The sequence below is a fragment of the Carcharodon carcharias genome, chromosome 12 (genome assembly GCF_017639515.1).
Source record: "Carcharodon carcharias isolate sCarCar2 chromosome 12, sCarCar2.pri, whole genome shotgun sequence".
Classification (NCBI taxonomy): domain Eukaryota; kingdom Metazoa; phylum Chordata; class Chondrichthyes; order Lamniformes; family Lamnidae; genus Carcharodon; species Carcharodon carcharias.
Window position 1 is genome coordinate 124,439,647 of NC_054478.1, and position 22,228 is coordinate 124,461,874.

General features: G+C 42.6%; 1 protein-coding gene across 3 annotated transcripts in view; it reads right to left on the reverse strand.

Moving 5' to 3' along the window:
• The window catches only part of fam117bb (family with sequence similarity 117 member Bb), a 384,430-nt gene that overhangs the window by 180,205 nt on the left and 181,997 nt on the right, over nt 1-22,228 (reverse strand). For all 3 annotated transcript variants that reach the window (XM_041200485.1, XM_041200484.1, XM_041200483.1), the window contains one exon: nt 2,582-2,734. In XM_041200485.1, coding sequence (XP_041056419.1) covers nt 2,582-2,734 — 153 coding nt within the window. The remainder of the gene's footprint in view (nt 1-2,581; nt 2,735-22,228) is intronic.

Consider the following 22,228-nt stretch of genomic DNA (forward strand, 5'->3'; position numbering starts at 1 on the left):
TGAGTCTGTGATTGTGAGCAGAAGCAAAAGACAGAATGTGGGATAGATGTGACCAATGGCTATCCCCAGCACAGTTAAGGAAACTATGTCAAAAAAAAACCTCCTGCAGGAGTTCAGAAGGAGAAAATGACACTATCAGAGCACTTGCAAATGATGATAAAGAAATGGGGGTCGGGGGAGAGTGGTGGAGATGCAGTTTTTACAGGAAAAGATGCGGTTAAGAATTATATTTCTAAGGGCAGTGGAATATTTTTGCTTGAAGCACACAACAAAAAGTCAACTGACACAGATGGAAAAGTAGGTCTAGCAAAAAGGGAGAGGTAAGTGAGACAAAGGTAGAACAAATAAAGCTGTGGGATGAAATGAAGTCCAATGAAGTTCACAAAAATCAAACTGAAAGTTGGCAGCAGCACCAGCATATAACAAATTAACCAGGCAATTGACTATTCTCTTCTCCCCTTTGATTTCTCATGAATATCTCAATTGATCAGTCCAACGAAGAGGTACTTCCTTGCCTGACCATACCAGAGCTGATAAAGGTTCACATTAGCAACAGAAACTGTTTAATGTACCGATCAACTGGCTTCACATTCCTAGTTTTTATTTCAGATTTCCAAGTCATGATTTTCTTCAAAATTCAACTTCAACAAGTATAGGTGATACAGTATTTTTAGGTAAAATAGATAGCAATATATTCACTTGGAGGACAAATGGTCTGGTTCATTAGATCAGCAGGGAACTTATCGCTCCCCGTCTCACATGCTTTCTGATATTCTCTATTTCTAAAGGCATTAAAACTCTTTGCTAGTTTACGGTTTCAAGGGGCCATTCGACATGCAAAAACCCAGCTTTTTCATTGACATTTTGCGCACATTTGCTGGCAAGCAATCAGAAGGGAAAACTTTAGATGATTTTCTCCCCTCTAACTTAACAGCCCATTATCAATTAACATCACTAGCTCAAGAATGACCAGAGAGCTGAATCTGGATGTTCCCAGTCTGTATGGCTCAGCTATTCACTGCTTTAATCAAGCTGAAACCACTGGGGATACCCCGGCTATGTTGGATATCAAACTCACGCGCTCACTGACAGAGCTCAGACTAATCCTGTGGCAAAGTTTCTTATATAATATGGCTTCCAGTTGGCAAAAACCAAACCCAGGATGTTCTCTGGAACAAGAGGCAAAAAATCACACCAACAACACTGTGAGCAGCTGACAATTAACACTGGAAGTTGTTGTTTATTGGTGGCTCTTGTGGTAAATGTGCTTTAATTACATTTAAACTCAAATATCTCATCAAGTATTACTTCAAAATGAGTATTGCTTTCTTCCCACTACGCCACCCACCCCCCCAAAAAGATGCTGCACGAATCCAAGTTGTTTTGCAAAGCATGTTGAAGTGCTTCATCGCAGGAAGAGGAAAACAGACACCAAGAAGAATTTAGAAAAGTTAGCTGAGGATTTTGAGGATGCTGTTAAAATGGGCAGAGACACAGCAAGTTCAGGAAGAGTTACAAAGCACAGGACTATGCTGGCTCAAAGTTCTGCAACTGAGATAATGGACCAGGAGGGAGCAAAAATAGAACAGTGAAGGGATGTAAACCGAGACTGAGGACAGCAGCAGGATGCAGAAGTATGGCGTAGAAAGGTTCTGAGAAGGATTCAAAAATAATTGGGGGCGGTGTGTCAATGGAGTTTAATGAATGATAAGAAACAGCACTTAACATGGGATGGGGCAATTGAGCAAACAAGTTTTTACAAACAAGATGACATTCAAGTCATAGTAGCAGAAAGCTTTTACTGAGCAGATTTAATGAGGGGTATCGAGGGGGAAAATTGGGAAGGTGACAAAAGTGGCCACTGAATAAAGTCTTTGAGGAATGGCACCTTGAATGTTTTTGCCCAAGGTCACTGCTGGAATACGTAAGAACACTGAAGCATCACAAGCATCAATACTAAACCTTTGAGCTGTCTGAAAGAATTTCATTCAAAACAGGTATATATAGTACTAAAATAGATATACCAAACTTGATTCTTGAACTGTAACTTTGTCCACAAACTGCACAATGACAACCTTTTGGGCTTGGGGCTGCTGCCACTACCTTTAGCCAAATATCTGAGAAGCTGACAACTAAAGTCAGATATTTGATCCAATGTTTTGTGTATACTTCAACAGGGTCTGCCCAGGGCTTGACACGTGAATGAGCAAGGCCCACTTTTGAGGAAGATAGTGGCAGCCCTAACAAGTTAGAATATTTTGATAAAATTTTGCAGCAACACTGTTATCCTCTGAAACAGAGCATTAAGCTTGGAATTCATTCAATATCTCAGTGCTGATCTTATTTCTGATATTTACATAAAAGTAAATCTACCCAGGCAGAAAACATCTCACACACTTTCACAGTTATTCAATTTACATACATATACCAAGTCCTGTGCTTTCCTGAATAGCTTTTGATCATGGTTTTTGTTATAACTGCACAATATGTATATGCAAAATAGCTAAACACCAATGCAGTCTGGTCTGAATTACTATAGAATCTTGTCACCAGAGGGCGCTCAAGATAAAGAAACACTTACAATCATCATCTGCTCCTCTTTGTCCCCACTCTCCTTGATAATAATTCGCTCAATCTCCTGGTTAAGACCCTCAACACTGTTGCGGAATCGGGAAACCGTCGACTTGGAAATAGGAATTGCCACTGGAATCAAAACAGTCTTTGGAATGGGTGCCTAGAACACAATTTTTGAAACAGCACATCAGTACTGAGAAAATTAAAGCTGCAAATAAATGCAAGTCACTTTAATATATGTAAGATCAACTCAAAGAAAATGTAAAAGACACAACATTTTATTTACTAATGATCTATGTAAATTTTACAGGCTTCAAATCTCACACGAACAAAGGTTTTGCTGTGTGGACATCAAGGGCAACTTTGACCTTTAGTAGAAGGCATGCAACCATTTGTGTTTTTATACTACTTTTTCCTAATCCGCTTTCAATGTGTACTGATACAAGATCTGAAGAACAAATCGAGAGTTGAGTGAGTGATCCAAAAGCTGTTGCCCAAACTCTTGTCCCACCAGGCCATCGTTGTCCTCGCTGACTTCTGTTACTCCCTTAAATACAGAGCTTTCAAACCTAATCCCTCCAAGGCCTTACACCTCCCAACCTCATGCAGTATATGCTCCACAGTTCACTGTACTGTACATACCTCCTTGCAATGTTAACAGTCTGAACTCGCATCCCCACTTACTAAAATATCTTTCAGCTGTCTAGGTCCTACTTTTCAATTCCCCTAAGCCTCTCCTTTCGGTCATGTCTTCAGGTCTTGTTTTCTATCCAAAGTGAAGTGCCTTTGCATGCTTATTAACATCACCCACAGAAATGGAGCCAGCTTCCACATGTGATGACAACATCCAGCTCCGCCTCTCTCAACCCTTTACTGCTTCCAGGCTTCCAGGCCAATAAACTTGTTCAACATCATATCTTTGATAGCCCAATTTGATTGGGAAGGTCAAGGTCATGAGCTGTGACTTCATCCATCTCGCTGGCCATAAGACAGAATCCCACTGTACATAATTTCCATGCCCTGCTTGACCATGTGCTTCTGACCTTCATGCCCCCACGTCAGAAAGACTGCTAACTTCTGTCTCCATCCCTCCAGCCCTTATACACACCATTGCCACTTCCAGGCTCCACTCCAATACTCTCCTGGTTGGACTCTATCTTTAACAAACGAGCTCATTCAAATCTCTGCTTCTCATATTCAACCACATGCCATCCCTCTGCTCTTCCATCCTGCTTTCCTCCTTAAAACACACACCTTTCTGGCCAAGTTTTTGGGATTCCCTCCAACCATGTGACATGTTACTACCTTAAAATAACTTCATATAGCACCTTTAAATGCATCATTTGCTCTTTATGGTCGTATTGGAGAGTATATTAGGGTAAGAATGCAAACCCGCTCCCAGAAGGTACTCTCTTCAGTGCAGTAGTTTTAGCATTTTAGTTACCAGAGCAGTTATACTGAGGCCCTGACTAGGGCGCTGGGGACACAAATTCAAATTGCACCTGGTAGAATTTAAACTAAATTAATAAATAAATCTGGAATTAAAAACTAGGCACTATACTGGTGACCACAAAGTTACTGGATTGCTGCAAAAGCCCATCTGGTTCACTAATGTCCTGTCGGGATGAAAATTTGCCATCCTTATCCAGCGTGGCCTACATGTGATTCTGGACCCTCAGCAATGTGGTTAATTCTTTAACTACCCTCTGAAGTGGCCCAGCAAGCCAGCTGTACTAAATTGCTACAGAAAAGTCGAAAAAGGAATAGAAACATAGAAAAAAGGAGTAGGCCATTCAGCCCTCGAGCCTGCTCCACCATTCATGATCATGGCTAATCATCCAACTCAACAGCCTGCTCCCGCTTTCTCCCCATATCCTTTGATCCCTTTTGCCCCAAGAGCTATATCTAACTCCTTCTTGAAAATGTGAATTCCACAAGCTCACCACTCTCAGGGTGAAGATGCTTCTCCTCATCTCAGTCCTAAATGGTCTACCCTGTATCTTCAGACTGCAATCCCTGGTTCTGGGCTCCCCCATCATCGGGGGCATCCTTCCTGCATCCACCCTGTCTAGTCCTGTGAGAATTTTATAGGTTTCTATGAGATCCCCCCTCATTCTTCTGAACTCCAGCGAATATAATCCTAACTGACTCAATCTCTCCTATGTTAGTTACACCATCCCAGGAATCAGTCTGATAAACCTTCGCTGCACTCCCTCTTTAGCAAGAACATCCTTCCTCAGATAAGGAGACCAAAACTGCACACAATCTTCCAAGTGTAATCTCACCAAGGCCCTGTATAATTGCTGCAAGACATCCCTGTTCCTGTACTCGAATCCTCTTGCTATAAAGGTCATAGTACCATTTGCCTTCTTTACCATTTGCTGCACCTGCATGCTTACGTTCAGCGACTGGTGTACAAGGACACCTAGGTCTCATACATTCCCCTCTCTCAATTTATAGCCATTCAGATAATAATCTGCATTTCTGCTTTTGCTACCAAAGTGGATAACCTCACGTTTATCCACATTATAATGCATTTGCCCACTCACTCAGCTTGTCCAAATCACACTAAAGCATCTCTGCATCCTCCTCACAGCTCACCCTCCCACCCAGCTTTGTCTCATTGCAAATTTGGAGATATTACATTTAGCTCCCTCATCTAAATCATTTATATATATTGTGAATAGCTGGGGTCCCAGCACCGATCCCTGTGGTATCCCACTAGTCACTGCCTGCCATTTGGAAAAGATCCATTTATTCCTACTCTCTGTTTCCTGTCTGCCAACCAGTTTTCTATCCATCTCAATACACTAACCCCAATCCCATGCGCTTTAATTTTACAAGCTAATCTCTTATGTGGGGCTTTGTCAAAAGCCTTCTGAAAGTCCAAATAAACCACATCCACTGGCTCCCCCTCATCAACTCTACTAGGTACATCCTTGAAAAATTCCAGTAGATTTGTCAAGCATGATTTCCTTTTTGTAAATCCATGTTGACTCTGTCCGATTCTGCCACTGGTTTCCAAGTGCTCCGCTCTTAAATCTTTTATAATGGACTCTAGAATTTTCCCCACTATCGACCCATGGCTGACTGGTCTATAATTCCCTGCTTTCTCGCTATCTCCCTTTTTAAATAGTGGGGTTACATTAGCTACCCTCCAATCTGTTCCAGAGTCTATTGAATCTCAGATAAATAAAACTGGAAGGTCCATTTGGGGTCAACCTAACATGGCACACCCAAATGACTCTGCAGAGTTCTCCTTACTGATATCTGTAAGCTTGTATGAGAATCAGGAGAATGGTCCCAGAAATTAGTCAAGCAACAGCCTGACAATCATATTCATTAAATAATACTTTACATCCAGTGTCTCAGACTCCAACGCCATTCCTGGGTATAACCCGTGCCACCGACAGAATGGACCAGTGGTGGCACAGTAGGAGTGGTATACAGTAGGAGTTCTCCTGAGAGTCCTCTACATTCACTTTGGATACCATGAAGCTCATAGCACCAAATCAGAAATGAGCAAGGTAATCAGTACTCTCTGTTGGACACTACTTGGAAGGAGGGCTCTTGACAGGGTGGATGCAGAGAGGATGTTTCCTCTTTTGGGAGAATCTAGAACTAGGGGTCGCTGTTTAAAAATAAGGGGTCGCCCATTTATAAGAGAGATGAGGTGAAATTTTTTTTCTGAGGGTCATAATTCACAGAATCACAGAATTTTAACAGCACAGAAGGCAGCCACTGGGCCCATCGTGTCTGCACCAGCTCTCCAAATGAGCATTAATGACCTAGTGCCATTGCCTGGCCTTTTCCCCATGCCCATGCACATTATTTGAATAGAAAATCTTCTAATGTCCTCTTGAATGCCTTGATTGAACCTGCCTCCACCACACTTCCAGGCAGTGCCTTCCAGACCCGAACCACTCGTGCAAAGACGTTTTTCTCACATCACATTTGCTTCTTTTGCAAATCACTTTAAATCTGTGCCCTCTCATTCTTGATCCTTTTACAAGCAGGAACAGCTTCTCCCCATCTACTCTGTCCAACCCCCTCATGATTTTGAACGTCTCTATCAAACCTTCTCTAAGCTTTCTTCTCTCCAAGGAGAACAGTCCCAACCTCTCCAATCTATTCTCATAGCTGAAATTTCTCATCCCTGGAATCATTCTTGTAAACCTCTTCTGCGCTCTCTCCAATGTGTTCGCATCCTTCCTAAAACATGGCACCCAGACTGCACAATACTCCAGGTGAGGTCTAATCAGTGTCTTATATAAATTCAGCACAACCACCTTGCATATTAATAAAGCCCAGGATACTATATGTTTTATTAACTGCTCTCTCCACCTCTCCTGCCATCTTCAATGATCTATGCACATATACACCCAGGTCTTTCTGCTCCTGCACCCCCTTCAAAATTTCACCCCTTATTTTATATTGTCTGTCCATGTTATTCCTACCAAACTGCATCATCTCACACTTATCCACATTGGACTTCATCAGCCACCTATATGCCCATCCCATCAACCTGTCTACATCTTTTTGAAGTTCTACACTGTCCTTCTCGCAGTTTACAACACTCCCAAGCTTCGTATCATCCGCAAGCTTCGAAGCTGTCCCCTGCGCACCAAGATCTAGATCATTAATATACCATCAGGAAAAGCAAGGTTCCCAACACCAGCCCCACGGGAATTCCACTACAAACCTGGCTCCAACTTGAAAATTATCTATTGACCTTTACTCTCTGCTTCCTAGATTTCAGCTATGAGCAATAGCTTTTCTCACAAGTCTGTTGTATGGCACTGTATCAAATGCCTTTTGAAAGTCCATGTACACCACATCAACAGCATTACCTTCATCAACTTTTTCTGCTATCTCTTCAAAAAACTCCAGCAAATTAGTTAAACATGATTTCCCCTTGAGAAATCCATGCTGGCTCTTCTTTATCAACCCATATCTTTCCATGTGACTACTAATTCTATCCCTGATAACTGTTTCTAGAATCTTGCCCACCACCGAAGTTAAACTGACTGGTCTGTAATTGCTGGGCTTATCCCTTACAACCTTTGAACAAGGGGTAATGTTTGCAATTCTCTAGTCTTCTGGCACCACCTCCGAATCCAGGGAAAACTGAAAGATTATGGCCAGTGCCCCTGCACTTTCTGCTTTCACTTCCTTCAATATCCTTGGATGCATCTTGTCTAGTCCCTGTGCTTCGTCAACTGGCAGTCTATTCAACACTTCCTCCTGGTCAATTTTGAAACCTTCTAGTCATAGTTTCTTCATCTGTCACCATGGCCTGGGTAGCATCTACCTCCCTTGGTAAAGACAGATGCAAAGTATTCATTTAATACCTCAGCCATGGCCCCTTTGCCATGTGTAAATTCTCTTTTAGGTCCCAAAAGACCCTACTCCTCCTTTTACTATTTATATGCCTATAGAAGACTTCAGGATTCCCCTTTATGTTGGCTGTCATTCTTTTCTCAGTCCCTCTTTGCTTCGCCAATATGCTTTTTCACCTCCCCTCTGAACCTTCTGTATTCCTCTTGGTTCTCAATTGTAATTTCTATCTAACACCTGTCGTAAGCATACTTTTTCTTCTTCACCTTAATTTCTATCTCCTTTTTCAACCAAGGAGCTCTGGATTTGTTTGCCCTAGCTTTCCTTTTGATGGAATATACCTTGACTGTGCCCAAACCAATTCTTTTTTTGAAGGTAGCCCATTGTTCAGCTACAGTTTTTCCTGCCAATCTTTTGTTCCAGTCTATCTGGCCAGCTCCGTTCTTGCCCCAAAATTGGCTCTCGTCCAGTTAATTTTTCTTACTCTGGATTGTCTATCTTCATTTTCTATCATCCTAAAATGTACAATACAATACAATGTCTCCTAAATGTTACCTAAATGTGATCTACTTGGCCCACCTCATTTCCAAGAACCAGGTCCAACACTGTGTCTTTTCTCATTGGGTTGGACATATACTGCTGTCGAAAATGTTTCTGAACACAAGCTAAGAACTTTGCCCCTCTCCGCCCTTTACACTATCACTGTCCCAGTCTACATTCGGGTAATTAAAGTCACCCATTATAGCTACTCTATAATGCTTGCATCTCTCTGCAATTTTCCTGCAGATTTGTTTATCTGCATCCTCAGTGTTTGGCAGTCTATAGGCTACACCGAGCAATGTAAATGTGCCCTTTTTGTTCCTTAGCTCTAGTCAAATTGATTCTGTCCTTGAACCCTTTGGGACATCCTCTTTCACCAGAACTGCAATGCTCTCCTTAACTAATTCCGCCACCCCTCCTCCTTTCTTATTTTTCTGAACGCTTTGTATCCAGGAATACTTAACAGCCAGTTTTGCCTTTCCTTGAGCTAGGTCTGTGCTAGCGGCACATCATCATATTTCCACATGGCAATCTGCTCCTGTAACTCCCCGATCTTATTTACAATACTCGGTGCATTCACATAAATGAATGGTAACCCTGATTTAGACTTTGTTACTTTCTCCCTCACCCCAATTCCGGCTATTAACTTACTATTCTCTATTCTAGTGTTACCTGTCTTTCCCAGTATTTCGTGCACCCTGGTATTCCTCTCTAATATTCCGTCCTGGTTCCCACACCCCTGCCGAGTTAGTTTAAAGCCCTCCTCAACAGCACTTGCAAAATGCCCCACAAGGAACTCAGTCCCGTTTCTATTCAGGTTCCAACTTGTACAGGTGCCATCTTCCCCAGAGCCAGTCCCAGGGTCCCAGGAATCTAAAGCCCTCCCTCCTGCGCCATCTTTCCAGCCACACATTCATCTGCCTTATCCTCCTATTTCTGTACTCACTGGCACGTGGCACCAGGATTAATCCAGAGATTACTACATTGGAGGTCCTGCTTGTTAATTTTCTACCTACCTCCGTAAATTCTGATTGCAGGACCACATCCCCCTTCCTACCTAAGTCATTAGTACCAATGTGGACCATGACCTCTGGCGGTTCACTCTCCCCCAGAAGAATGTCCCGCAGCCGCTCCGTGACGTCCTTGACTCTGGCACCAGGGAGGCAACATACCATCCTGGAGTCACGTCTACAGCCACAGAAACGCCTGTCTTCCCCTGGCCAATGAATCCCCTATCACTATTGTCTTCCTTTCTTCTTCCTCCCCTCCTGCACAGTCAAGCCACTTGTGGTGCCACAAACCCACTCTGACTGCACTCTTCTGAAGAACCAACACCCAGCTTCCAAAACAGAAAACCAATTGGTGAGTGGGGCTGCAGGGGTCTCCTGCACTACCTGTCTACTTCTCTTGGACTGCCTGTTGGTCACTCATTCCCTCTGTGTCTCCAGGCCCTTGAGCTGCAGTGCGATCACCTCTCTGAACACGCTATCCATGTAGCTCTCAGCCTCATGGATGCGCCACAGTGATTCCAGCTGCCACTCAAGCTCTGAAGCCCGGAGCTCAAGTTTCTGCAGCTGGCAACATGTCCTGCACATGTGGTCATCTCAGACACCTGTAGCGTCCATGAGTTTGCACATATTACAGGACGTGCATTCCACTCGATTGCGCTGCCCTGCCATGTCTTAACTCTACTTCCCTTACATTAACTTTATTCTGCTTTGGATTATTTATATTACATTATCATATTGGTCGTAAATTTCCCTTATTCCTGGCGCTTCTCAGTTAAATCCAAATATAGCTACTTGTTTATTATTACACTTTTCTAGTTTGCTCATCAGGTCCTACTTACCAAAGCTGTCTCTCCTTTCTGAGAAGCGCCTCCTCCCTCCTCACCAAGCTCCAACTGAAGCACTCCACTGCAGCCCAAAACAGCACTCGGTGCAAAGTCAGCACTCTAAGGTAGGCTACTTTTATATGCTCTGAACCTAGCCACTGGAAACCTGATTGAGACAGTTATTTAATTAACTAGTTGCAGCTGCAAGCAGAGCCTGTGTGAGCCTTGTTTTAAGGCTGAATTAAAACTCACTTTCTTCCATCCCCCACCAGCAACTTTTAGTTAATTGCTAAATTAAATAAAGACTTGACACCAAACTGCAACATAAGCACTCCACTGCAGCCCAAAACAGCATTCCAGTGTAGACAAAGTCAGGACTAAAGGTGAACTCTCTTCCTGAAAAGGCAGTGGAAACAGAGTATGAACATTTTTAAGGCAGGGGTGGATAGATTCTCGGTAAGCAAGGGATAGGTTATTGGGGGTAAGCAGGATACAGGTTTGAGGCTACGATCTGAATGGCCATGATCTTATTAAATGGCAGAGCAGGCTCAAGGGGCCAAATGGCCTACTCCTTGTTCGGATGTCCAGTTTGTCTCAAAGAATGGTTATTTGAGCAAGTACTTCTGACAATAACTGGCACCATGGAACCTTACCTCAGCAGGAGTCAATACTTTCATGATAGGAAAAGTGGGGGGGCAGGGGAAAGAGAGATGAAAATCTGATTTTTAAAAATTTATCCTTGGGGGATGTGAGTACCACTGGCAACTCATCACTTATTTTCCACCTTAAATTGCACTGAAAAGTTGGTAGTGATTCTTCTTCTTGAACCGCTGCAATCTATCTGCTAAAAAGAGGAATCAGGTCACAAAACGTAATCTGGGTGCAGGACTTCAATGCCAACCACCAAGAGTGGCTCGGTAGTATTACTATGAACAAACCAGACATACCTGCCAGACTAAGCTGTGACAGTTGGTGAGGAAGCCAAGATTGAAAAACCTCCTTGACCTCACCCTCACCAATATGTTGCAATTACATCTGTAATGCATCTGTCCATGACAGTATTGGTAGTTTACCAATTGGTGATTACCAAGCAATCCCTGGAGGGTACTATCCATCCTGTTGTATGGTACCACTACAATGTTGAATTCCTCAAAGTAGTATCCAAGACCCAGCCCCTTCAAGTTGCTCCATAATCTCACCTCCCCTTCATCATAAGACATGGGGATTTACACTGATGATCTCACAGTGTTCAGTAGCATTCATGACTTCTCAGATGCAGAAGCAGTCCATGTCCACATTCAGCAAATCCTGGACAACATTCAGGCCTGGGTAGTTAAGAGATAGGTAAATTCACACTGCACAAGTGCCAGGCAAAGACTATCTTCAACAAGAGAGAATCTAATCATTTCCCCTTGACATTCAACAGCATTACCATTGCCAAAAGCTCCACCATAAACACTCTGATAGTTACCATTGACCAACTGCAGCAGCCATATAAACACTGTGGCTACAAAAGCAAGTCAAGAGTCTGGGAACTCTGTGGCTTCCAAAGGCTGTCCACCATCTACAAGGCACAAGTCAAGCGTGTGACAGAATACTCTCCACTTGCCTGTATAAGTGCAGATCCAACAAAACTCAAGCTCAACATCATCCAGGACAAAGCATCCGGCTTGATGGGCAGCCAATCCATCACCTTAAACATTCACTCCCTCCAACACTGGCACACAGTGGCAGCAATGTATACCATATACAAGATGCACTGCAGCAAGTTGCCAAACCTTCTCAATAGCACCTTCCAACTCCACAATCTCTGCCATTTAGAACGACAAGGGCAGCAGACGCATGTGAACACCACTACCTGCATGTTCCCTTCCAAGCCCCACGCCATCCTGATTTGGAACTATAGCACAGTTCCTTCACTGTCATTGGTTTAGAAACCTGGAATTCTCAGTACTGTGGTTGAACCTACACCTGATGGACTCAGCAGTTCAAGAGACAGCCACAGCCATCTTCTCAAAGGAGATTGGCAGTAAATAATGGCCTTGCCAGCAATGCTCACGTTCCATGAAAAAAAGTTTGTTTGAATATAGAATTAAGGCTCTTCCAGCATTAAATAAATGTAGTCCAAGATAGTCACATATTTCTCAGCACCAATACTTAGAGCGCACCAACCATGGATAATTACATTAAGTCTATAAAAATTGATGAGACACGAGGACAAATATGGACCTCTCAATCATGAATTAACATATTGATTCTGCTGCACAAGATAGCCACAACAGGAATTAAAAAGATTAAATACCATTTCCTGGAACTGATGACAACTGAAATTGCTGATCTTAACCAGAATGGTAGCAGGATTGCTCATCATTGCTGTTCAAAAATCACTGATGAAACTACAGGTTACAATCTGGCTGGATTGCAACAGCTGCATCGTCAAGCAGCCTACCTACATTCTCTGCCCAGTTTGTCTCAAAGAATGGTTATTTGAGCAAGTACTTCTGACAATAACTGGCACCATGGAACCTTACCTCAGCAGGAGTCAATCCTTTCATGATAGGAAAAGTGGGGGGCAGGGGAAAGAGAGATGAAAATCTGATTTTTAAAAATTTATCCTTGGGGGATGTGAGTACCACTGGCAACTCATCACTTATTTTCCACCTTAAACTGCACTGAAAAGTTGGTAGTGATCCTTCTTCTTGAACCACTGCAATCTATCTGCTAAAAACAATGTTGTAAGGGAGGGTGTTTTGGGAATTTGGCTCAGCAACAGGGAAGACATAGCAATATATGTCCAAGTCAGAATCCATGTAACGTGGAGGCAATGCTGTTTCGATGCACTTGAGCTTCTCTTTGGTGAAGCATATGGGTTTGGGAAGTGCTGCTGAGGGACTCTTTGCAAGTTGCTGCAGTACATCTCCTACATGGTACACACTGTAGCCACTGTACCACAGTGGTGAGTGTTTAGGCTAGTGGATTTGGTGCTGATCAAACAGAATGCTTTGTCCTCGATCATTGTTGCAGCACTCAAGGCAAGTGGACAGCATTTCATCACACTTCTGATGTGCCTCGTAAGTGATAGAGGTATTAGAAAGTCAGGAGGTGAGCCACTTGGTGCAGAATACACAGCCCCTGACCTGGTCTGGATGAAATAGTATTTGTGATTGCTTTAGAGAAAGTTTCTGGCCAACGGTGACTGCCAGGATGTTGATGGTGGGGTATTTGGTGATGGTAATGCGAGTAAATGTCATGGAGAGATTGTTATGTCTTCTCTTGTTGGAGATGATCATTACCTGACACTTGTGGCACAAACGTTACATGCCACAAACTTTGCAACAAGTGGACATGAACTGCTTCATTATCTGAGGAATTGCAAATGGCACTGTACACTACCAGAGAACAGTTCTATCTCTGATATCAAGATGGAGGGAAGGTCATTGATGAAGCAACTGAAGAGGCTGTGCAAAGGATGCTTCCTTGAGGAAGTCCTGCAGCAAATTACAGGGCTCAGATGATTAGCCTCCAATGACCACAAGCATTTTCCTGAGCTCTCCACTCTATCAAGAATCTCAATGAGTGGAGCAGCTCTTTCGCATGTGGGGGAGGGAGGAGCCTGTATGGTTCGTGAAATCAATATTTTCAGCAGAAGGTAAAGGTTACATTTCCTCTGGAGCTTTAACAACCTCCCCAAATCCATTTTCTGACAATAAACCTTTTTAGCTAATAAACTTCTTCAAAATATTCAGTTATTAAAAAACAAAAACGAATGACATATATATAAGACAACAATCAAAATGTTAATGATGATCAAGTCAAACTTGAGAAAAGTTCAGCAATTTATAAAAGGCCACTTGAGCCCCAAAAGGATTGATGGCCAGGATCATCCGAACAGTCAAATGTGAGATAGAATCCTCAATGCAGGATTAACAATTGTAACATAATTGATATTAAGTTTGAGTTATCTACAGTTGGTCACCAGATAAGTACAATTTTTTGCCTTTAAGGCGGGGGGGGGGGGGAGAGAAATTACTGAAAATTAATTGCTCTATAAATTTTCATCAGTATTTATACAAGGCAAGTGAAACTTGAGCAAGAATGCTACTTTTTCCTGTGATGTCTGCTGTCTAAGGTGTCAGGCTGGCAACCAGCTCTGGTCCTCTACTAATGCTGCTCTGAAATAAGTGAGCCATTTCTGGCAGCTGATGGTTTTTCTTTCTCCTTCCTTACGGGGAGTCACGTCCTCTGCTCAGCATTAACACTCAACAAAGGCTTACCTGAGATCAGGTCACAGGTACAAATATTTACACTAATTACATGGCACCTTGGCTATTGGAGCTTCAATGCATGGGGGTGCATTGAGCTTGAGACTACAGTGGATTTCCCTTTGCAGTTATGGCAAAGGGCCACCGCTCTGCCAGCCTGCACATGTTTTTATTTGATGTTGTGCACTTCCAGCATTTGATGTTATTTCAAGACACTAGTAAAACCATTAGATTCCTGTACATTTCAGACATAGTGGCAACAGCCATAAATTTGTACTTGCAATTCCACACTGAATTGCTCATCTCACTCAATGTGACAGCAGTTAATGTACTTCCTGACATCAGAGTGCCTTGTTTTTTTGGCCAGAAAAGAAACATGCGGCACACAGTACTACAAACGCGGAGTTGGGGAGGTGGCAATTAATTAAAATACCATAGTTACACAACGTAACCTAGATTTATAGAGGAAACATTGATTTTTTTGTTGAGGTAGAATTGCATTTATACAGAAACACATTTGTTGTTGAGGTAGAATTGCAGAATTTGATGATTCAAAAATCTTGAGGATCAAAACAGTGTGTGGATAATACCAACCAGGAACTAAAAACATTGAATGTTAAATAAATGTATTCTGTAATTGATTTGATCAGAACTAGTGACTGAATGTCAAATCAACACGTAGGACCTTAGTAGAATGATGGGTTCAAAATATTCTGCTACCGAAAACTCACTGTTACTACTGTTCCTCCCCACTCCTAAAGAAAGGTATAACGTTTAATTTTGACAGCTGAAAATAAATTGTACTTCTCAGATCAAGGAGATGCATGCTATTCAGTAACTAATGTGCTAATAATTACAAACCAATTGTGCACAATTAACAATTTTCTTTCTATCATGCAAACAACCCATCTTGCCCGCTTGTAGAACAATGAATCTATGCATTTATTTTTGAATTAACATTGCCCTCAAATGTTTTAAATAGAAATGCAGCTTTAAACATGACAGATCAATGCATTTCATGTTACCAGCAGCTTTTAAATACACATCTGAAACAGTAATCCAATTTCATCTCCAACATCTTCCTCTTTGAACCAAGGTTCTCTTTCGACAATTTTTGTTTCAAGAAAAGGGATTGTTTAGACGGAAAGCATGTTCTCATCGATTCATTTTTTTCTCACAAGAGCCCCTCACCTCCTGCATTAACCTGCTCGCAGCCATTGCGAATGATAAATTTCACAGCCTTCTGACGAGTCGACAATGTGAATAACATCCGCACATTCCAGAGATGTAAATCGCCTGACTGGCGCACCTCTCTTTTGCAGCACCGAGTTCTCTCATCAATAAACCTTCATTAGCATATCAATGACGCTCCAAGTTTCCGTAGCTTTAACAGAAAATGCGTCCTGCATCTCAAATGACCCTTTCTATTCTTTGCTGTTTTACTTCACTAGTTCCGTACAAAGTGCCATGTGCCTCACGGAGCCTGCTAGACTGCAGACAGCATGAACTCACTCTCTCCCTCCCTCCAGCAACCCACTCCGCCTCTATAGCAGCAGCAGCGGTTATAAGCCCTTTTACCTACAGCTAATACACGCACTGCGGGAACCAGGGCTGCTGGGCAAAGAAGGAACATTAATAAAAATCTTTTATTGGTTGAGGGCCGATGAGCATCCTCCTTCATCAAGGCTTCGATCAATCACAGCTCACCAAAATCACTCTCACAACAGTGAGTTTCATTTTAACCCTTTGATTGCTGTACTGAGCATATTTCTGTTTTTAAACCACAGCAGCTCTTTTGGACCAGATCTGTCAACTGGAGAAACATACAAAGAAAACTTGCTGTTCCGGTTCTCAAACAGCATTTCTAATTTAACAGATTTATAATTTATAGAAATTATTGAAATTGTCTTCTACTTTTAAAAAAGCATGTCTACACCATCTTCTTTATCAGGTTTTCCGTATTTATAATTTAAATTCAGTCCCCTTCACCCCCCATTTAATCTAACAGCGTTTCTAATTTAGTGTAGACTGAAATAACGATTCAAAATAATGTTATCAGTATATTTTAAAAGCTGAAGTGCACAATTAATAATATCCATCCAGAGACACTGCACACATTCTAGTTGGATGTAACTACTAATGATGTGCAATTGCTCTTCAAACCCAATTTAACTACACAACCTCAAAAGTGCTCTCCAATTTGTAGCTGCAGTTCTTCACCTTATATTGGTAATTATTTTATGTTCATTTTTTTTGATTACACCAATCCCACTTGGCAGGCTACACAGAAAGCCCACCTCTTGTTCCCATTCTTGGTCTCAAGTAATGCACAAGTATGTCAAATTATTTGCACATCAGTGAAATGTGGGCAATCTACACAAGTATAGCTGTAACAAAACAAAAAAAACTGAGGGGGAGGAAGGAATGTAGAGGAAAAGAAGGGCTGTGCATTCAACAAAATTTGTTCTTTTTTTAAGTAGATCATCACACACCTTTTCCTCTTTGGGGAATAGTGGGGAGGTGGTGGAAGAATTCCTGGGCTAATTATCAGCTCGTTGAGACATGTCATAAACAACCTTCTGTGGCCAACAAGTATTGGAGTGGGGCTGAACCTGGAGCTATAAACCTATTCCACTTCAAGACATCTGTGCATATATTGTCACCTCCTATTGGCACAGATACTCTTCAAAAAGTTAACATTTAACACAAAAAAGTGTGGGAGACTTGGCAGGGTAGATACTGGAAGGATGTTTCCCCTTGTGGGAGAGACTAGAAATAGGGACAGTTTAAAAATAAGGGGTCTCCCATTTAAGATAAAAACAAAAAACTGCGAATGCTGGAAATCCAGAACAAAAACAGAATTACCTGGAAAAACTCAGCAGGTCTGGCAGCATCGGCAGAGAAGAGCAAAGTTGACGTTTCGAGTCCTCATGACCCTTCAACAGAACTGAGTAAAATTAGGAGAGGGGTAAAATATAAACTGGTTTAAGGGGGGGGGAGGAGAAGTGGGGGGTGGGGGTTGTAGGGACAAGCAAGCAGTGAGAGGAGCAGATAATCAAAAGATGTCACAGACAAAAGAACAAAGAGGTGTTGAAGGTGGTGATATTATCTAAGAGAATCTGCTAATTAAGAATGGATGGCAGGACACACAAGATACAGCTCTAGTAGGGGTGGGGTGAAATATGACTAAAAGGGAATAAGAGGTATAGATTTAAAAATAATGGAAATAGGTGGGAAAAGAAAAATCTATGTAAATTATTGGAAAAAACAAAAGGGAGGGGGAAGAAACGGAGAGGGGGTGGGGATGGAGGATGGAGTTCAAGATCTAAAGTTGTTGAACTCAATATTCAGTCTGGAAGGCTGTAAAGTGCCTAGTCGGAAGATGAGGTGCTGTTCCTCCAGTTTGCGTTGAGCTTCACTGGAACAATGCAGCAAGCCAAGAACAGACATGTGGGCAAGAGAGCAGGGTGGAGTATTAAAATGGCAAGCAGAAACTCCAAGCATGATACCACCACCAAACACATCTTCCCTTCAACGCACCTCCCCCTCCAACCCCACCCCCCCCGCTTGTCCCTACAACCCCACCCCCCAACTTCTCCCCCCCCCCCCCCTTAAACCAGTTTATATTTCACCCCTCTCCTAATTTTACTCAGTTCTGTTGAAGGGTCATGAGGACTCAAAAAGTCAAATTTGCTCTTCTCCGCTGATGCTGCCAGACCTGCTGAGTTTTTCCAGGTAATTCTGTTTTTGTCTCCCATTTAAGGCAGATTAGGAGAATTTTTCAGAGGGTCATGAGTCAATGGAATTGTCCTACCCAAAGAGTGGTGGAGGAAGGGTCATTGAATATTTTTAAGCAGACTTAGGTTGACTCCCTTGTTAGTCAAGAATCCAAGAGTTGGGGGTAGACAGGAAAGAGGAGTTGAAGCCATAATCAGATCAGCCACGATCTTATCAAATGGCAGAGAGGGCTCAAGGGGTCGAATGGCCTACTCCTGCTCTTAATTTGTATGTTTTCTGAGATAGGACATTGTCCAATGCCACTGAAAGTTATTCAAGAGAATATGAAACGAGACAGCAATCACATCATAATACACATGCGCTGATTAAGACAATGTTATGTTCCATGCTCAGTTACACAAACAATCTCAAAACAAAACATAAGACTTCAAACAGATTAAACTGAGGGAGTGCAGAACTGTGGGAGTAGCCATCTTTTGGTTGAGATGTTAAACTAAGACTTCGTCTGCTCTCTTAGGAGGGCGTAAAAGAGCTGATGCACTATTTTAAAAAACAGAAGGGGAGTTTCTCCCTGGTGTCCTGGCCATCAGTTACCCCTCAAATAACATTAAAACAGATCATCTGTTCAATATATGTTTGTGGTGCACTGCTGCAGGCAAACTTGCTGTCATGTTTCCCACATTAGAACAGTGACTACGTTTCAAGTGCTTCATTGGCTGTTAAAGCACTTTGGGAGGCCCTGAGGTTGTGAAAGGTGCTGCAGAAATGCATGTTCTTTCTTTTCTTGTATTCTATCCAACACCCACCATTCATTTCCATTAGTCTAAACTAGATCCCTGGCCCATTAAATGTTAAACTTTAAATCCTCAAACTCGTCTTCAAACACTACACAGTTTTGCTCTCCACTCTTTTCCCGATTTACATCTCAACCTGCATTGTTGCCTTCGGATTCTGGTCTCCTATGTGTCTCTCCCACCTTTTAGAGTCATAACGACACAAGAGGCCAATTTGGCCAATTGAGCCCAGGCCAGCTCTCTGCAGAGCAATCCAGTCAGTTCCATTACGTCACTCTAGCTCTTGCAAGTTTATTTGCCTCAAGTGTAGCAAGTTTATTTGCTTCAAGTATAGCAGAATGAGGGGTTATCTTATTCCTGAGGGGACTTGATAGGGTGAATACCAGGAGGATGTTTCCTCTTGTGGGGAAGATTAGAACTAGGTGATATAGTTTAAGACTAAGTGGTCTCCCTTGTAAGATGGATGAAAGGGGAATCCCCCTCCCCCGCCGCCTCAGAAGACCATTAGTATGTGGAATTCTCTTCACTTGAAAGCAGTGGAGGCTGGATCATTGCATTTATTCAAGGCTGAATTAGATAGATTTTTGATGGACAGGGGAGTCAGGGGTTATGGGTGGGGGGGGGGGGGGGGGGGGGGGGGGGGTGGGGAGACAGTAAGGTGGAGTTGAGTCCACAACCAGAGCAGCTATGATCTTATTGAATAGTGGAGCAGGCTCGAAGAGCCTACTAAGGCCTACTCCTACTCTTAAGTCCTATGTCCCTATATGCCTAACCGATTTCCTTTTGAAATCATTGATCATTTTCAATTCCACCATCCTCATAAGCAGCAAGTTCCTGGTCATTGCCACTTGCTGCATAAAAATGTCATACTTCACATATCCCCTGTATTATGTACTCAAAGTTAAATCTGTGTGCCTTAGCCCATTAGTCCATGCACCAGCAGTTAAGGGGATTCATTTTCCTTTGCCTACTTTATCTAAACCTGCAATAATCTTGTACACCTCTATCAAATTTCCCCTCAATCTCCTTTGCTCCAAGGAGAACAACCCCAGCTTCTCCAACCTAACCCCGTGACTCAAATCCTTCATCCCTGGAACTGCCCTGCATTGTGGCAAAGACCAGAGGAACAAAGAGTTAATCGAGATAAATAGCATCACAGCAGAGCAAGTCTCAGACCAGAAGGGGCAAGAGCTGTGCAAGACTAGAGTGGGATATATAATCAAGGTGAAGGGGCAGAACAAGCTCGAGACAAGGAGGAGTGTCAGCTGAGCAAAATAAATAGCATGGCAGCAAAGCAGGCTGAGAACAGAAGGAGCCAGAGCTGAATGAAATAAATAATGCGGTGGCAGAGCAGCTGGAGGCCAGGAGGAGAGAGCTGTGGGATAACTAATGCAGAGTACAGCAGACCCAAAGCAAGAAGGAGCAGAAGCAACACAAACATAGCCAGAAGCTGAACGTGTGACACGATGACTCAACCAGTGCAGAGAGGAAAGAGTAGCAGAACCTTCAGGAACTAAGATTGTGATGGAGGGCAAGTATTGAGATATGGATCTAAGATCCAAGGCTTGCGAATCTAGGTGGGGTAGAGGGACAAAGGGATCTTCGAGTACAACTATATCAAACATTATAAAAATGTTAGCACAGGTTAGCAAGGTCATAAGAAAATCAAACCAAGCACTAGGCTTTGGCCCCACCCACCACTGGGATCTTCTGATCCTGCCACAAGTCAATGGACTTTTGGCTGGCCACCCACATCCCCCACAGTGGGTACCGCCACAACAGGACCGGAAAATACCAGCCTTCATTTCTAGAGAGATAGAATCGAAAGTGAGGAAGTTATATTGAACCTTGGCTAGAAAACACTTCGTACTACATGCAGTTCTGGTCAACATATAAAAAAAGACAGAGATTAACAAGAATGATACCAGAAATGCGAGGGTATTCATATGAGAAAAGGATGAACAGGCTGGGTTTCTTTTCTCCAGAAAAAAAAAAGACTGAATAGAGGTCTTAAAATTATGAAAGAATTTGATAGAGCAGAGACAGAGAGAATGTTGCACCTTGTGGAAAAGGGCATAATTCGAGACCATCAATACAAGTTAGCCACCGAGAAATCCAATAGGGAATTTAGATAAAACTTCATTATCGAAAGAATGTAGAACTCGCTATCATTGAGAGTGGTTGAAGTGAATACCATAGATGCATTTAAGGGAAGGCTAGACAAGCATGAAGGAGATGGGACTAGATAGAGTTAGATTAAGAAAGACTGGAGAAGGCTTATGTAGAACATAAACACGGGCATGGACTGGTTGGACCAAACAGCCTGTTTCTGTGCCATAAGCATTTCTGCAGCCACAGATAATTTGTTGCTTTCCTGGTGTCATGATCAAGGATGTCACTGAGCCACTGTAGATCATCTTGGGCGAACAGCAAGAGGTCATGGTCCATATTAGTACCAACATCCTGCATGCAGATTTCAGGCAGTTAGGAAAGAAATTAAAAGTATCACAAAAGGTAATCTCCAAATTATTCCCAGTGCTACAGGCCAGTGAGTAGAGAAGTGGAAGGATAGTGCAGCTGAATGTGTGGCTGGAGAAGTGGTGCAGGATGGAGTACTTTAGATTCCTGGGGCACTGAAACTACTTTTGGGGAGGGGTGATCTGTATAAACTGGATGGGTTGCACCTCACAGGGTCATGGTGGGCAGGTTTGCTAGTACTACTGGGGAAGGTTTAAACAAATTTGGCGGAAGATTGGAAACTCAATGTAGATTCAGAAGGGGGAGAAGCAAGTTGGAAATAGATGGCAGAAAATTAGTAAGTAAGTATGGAAGGGTGAGGAAACTAAAGCTAGAAAACAGACAGAAAAGGAATTGTTCATCAATTAGAGGTATATACTTCAATGCAAGGAGTTTTAGTGAATAAAGCAGGTGTGCTGAGGGAACTTTTTAGACAGCTTGAAGTATGATATCATAGCTATTACTGAAATGTGACTTAAAGAGGGCAGGACTGGCAGCTAAACATTCCTAACGACAGGGTTTGGTTAGGGTTAGGGTCCCATTCTCTCAGTTCCTTCGCCTCCGTCGCATCTGTTCCGATGATGCTACCTTCAAAAACAGTTCCTCTGACATGCACTCCTTCTTCCTTAACC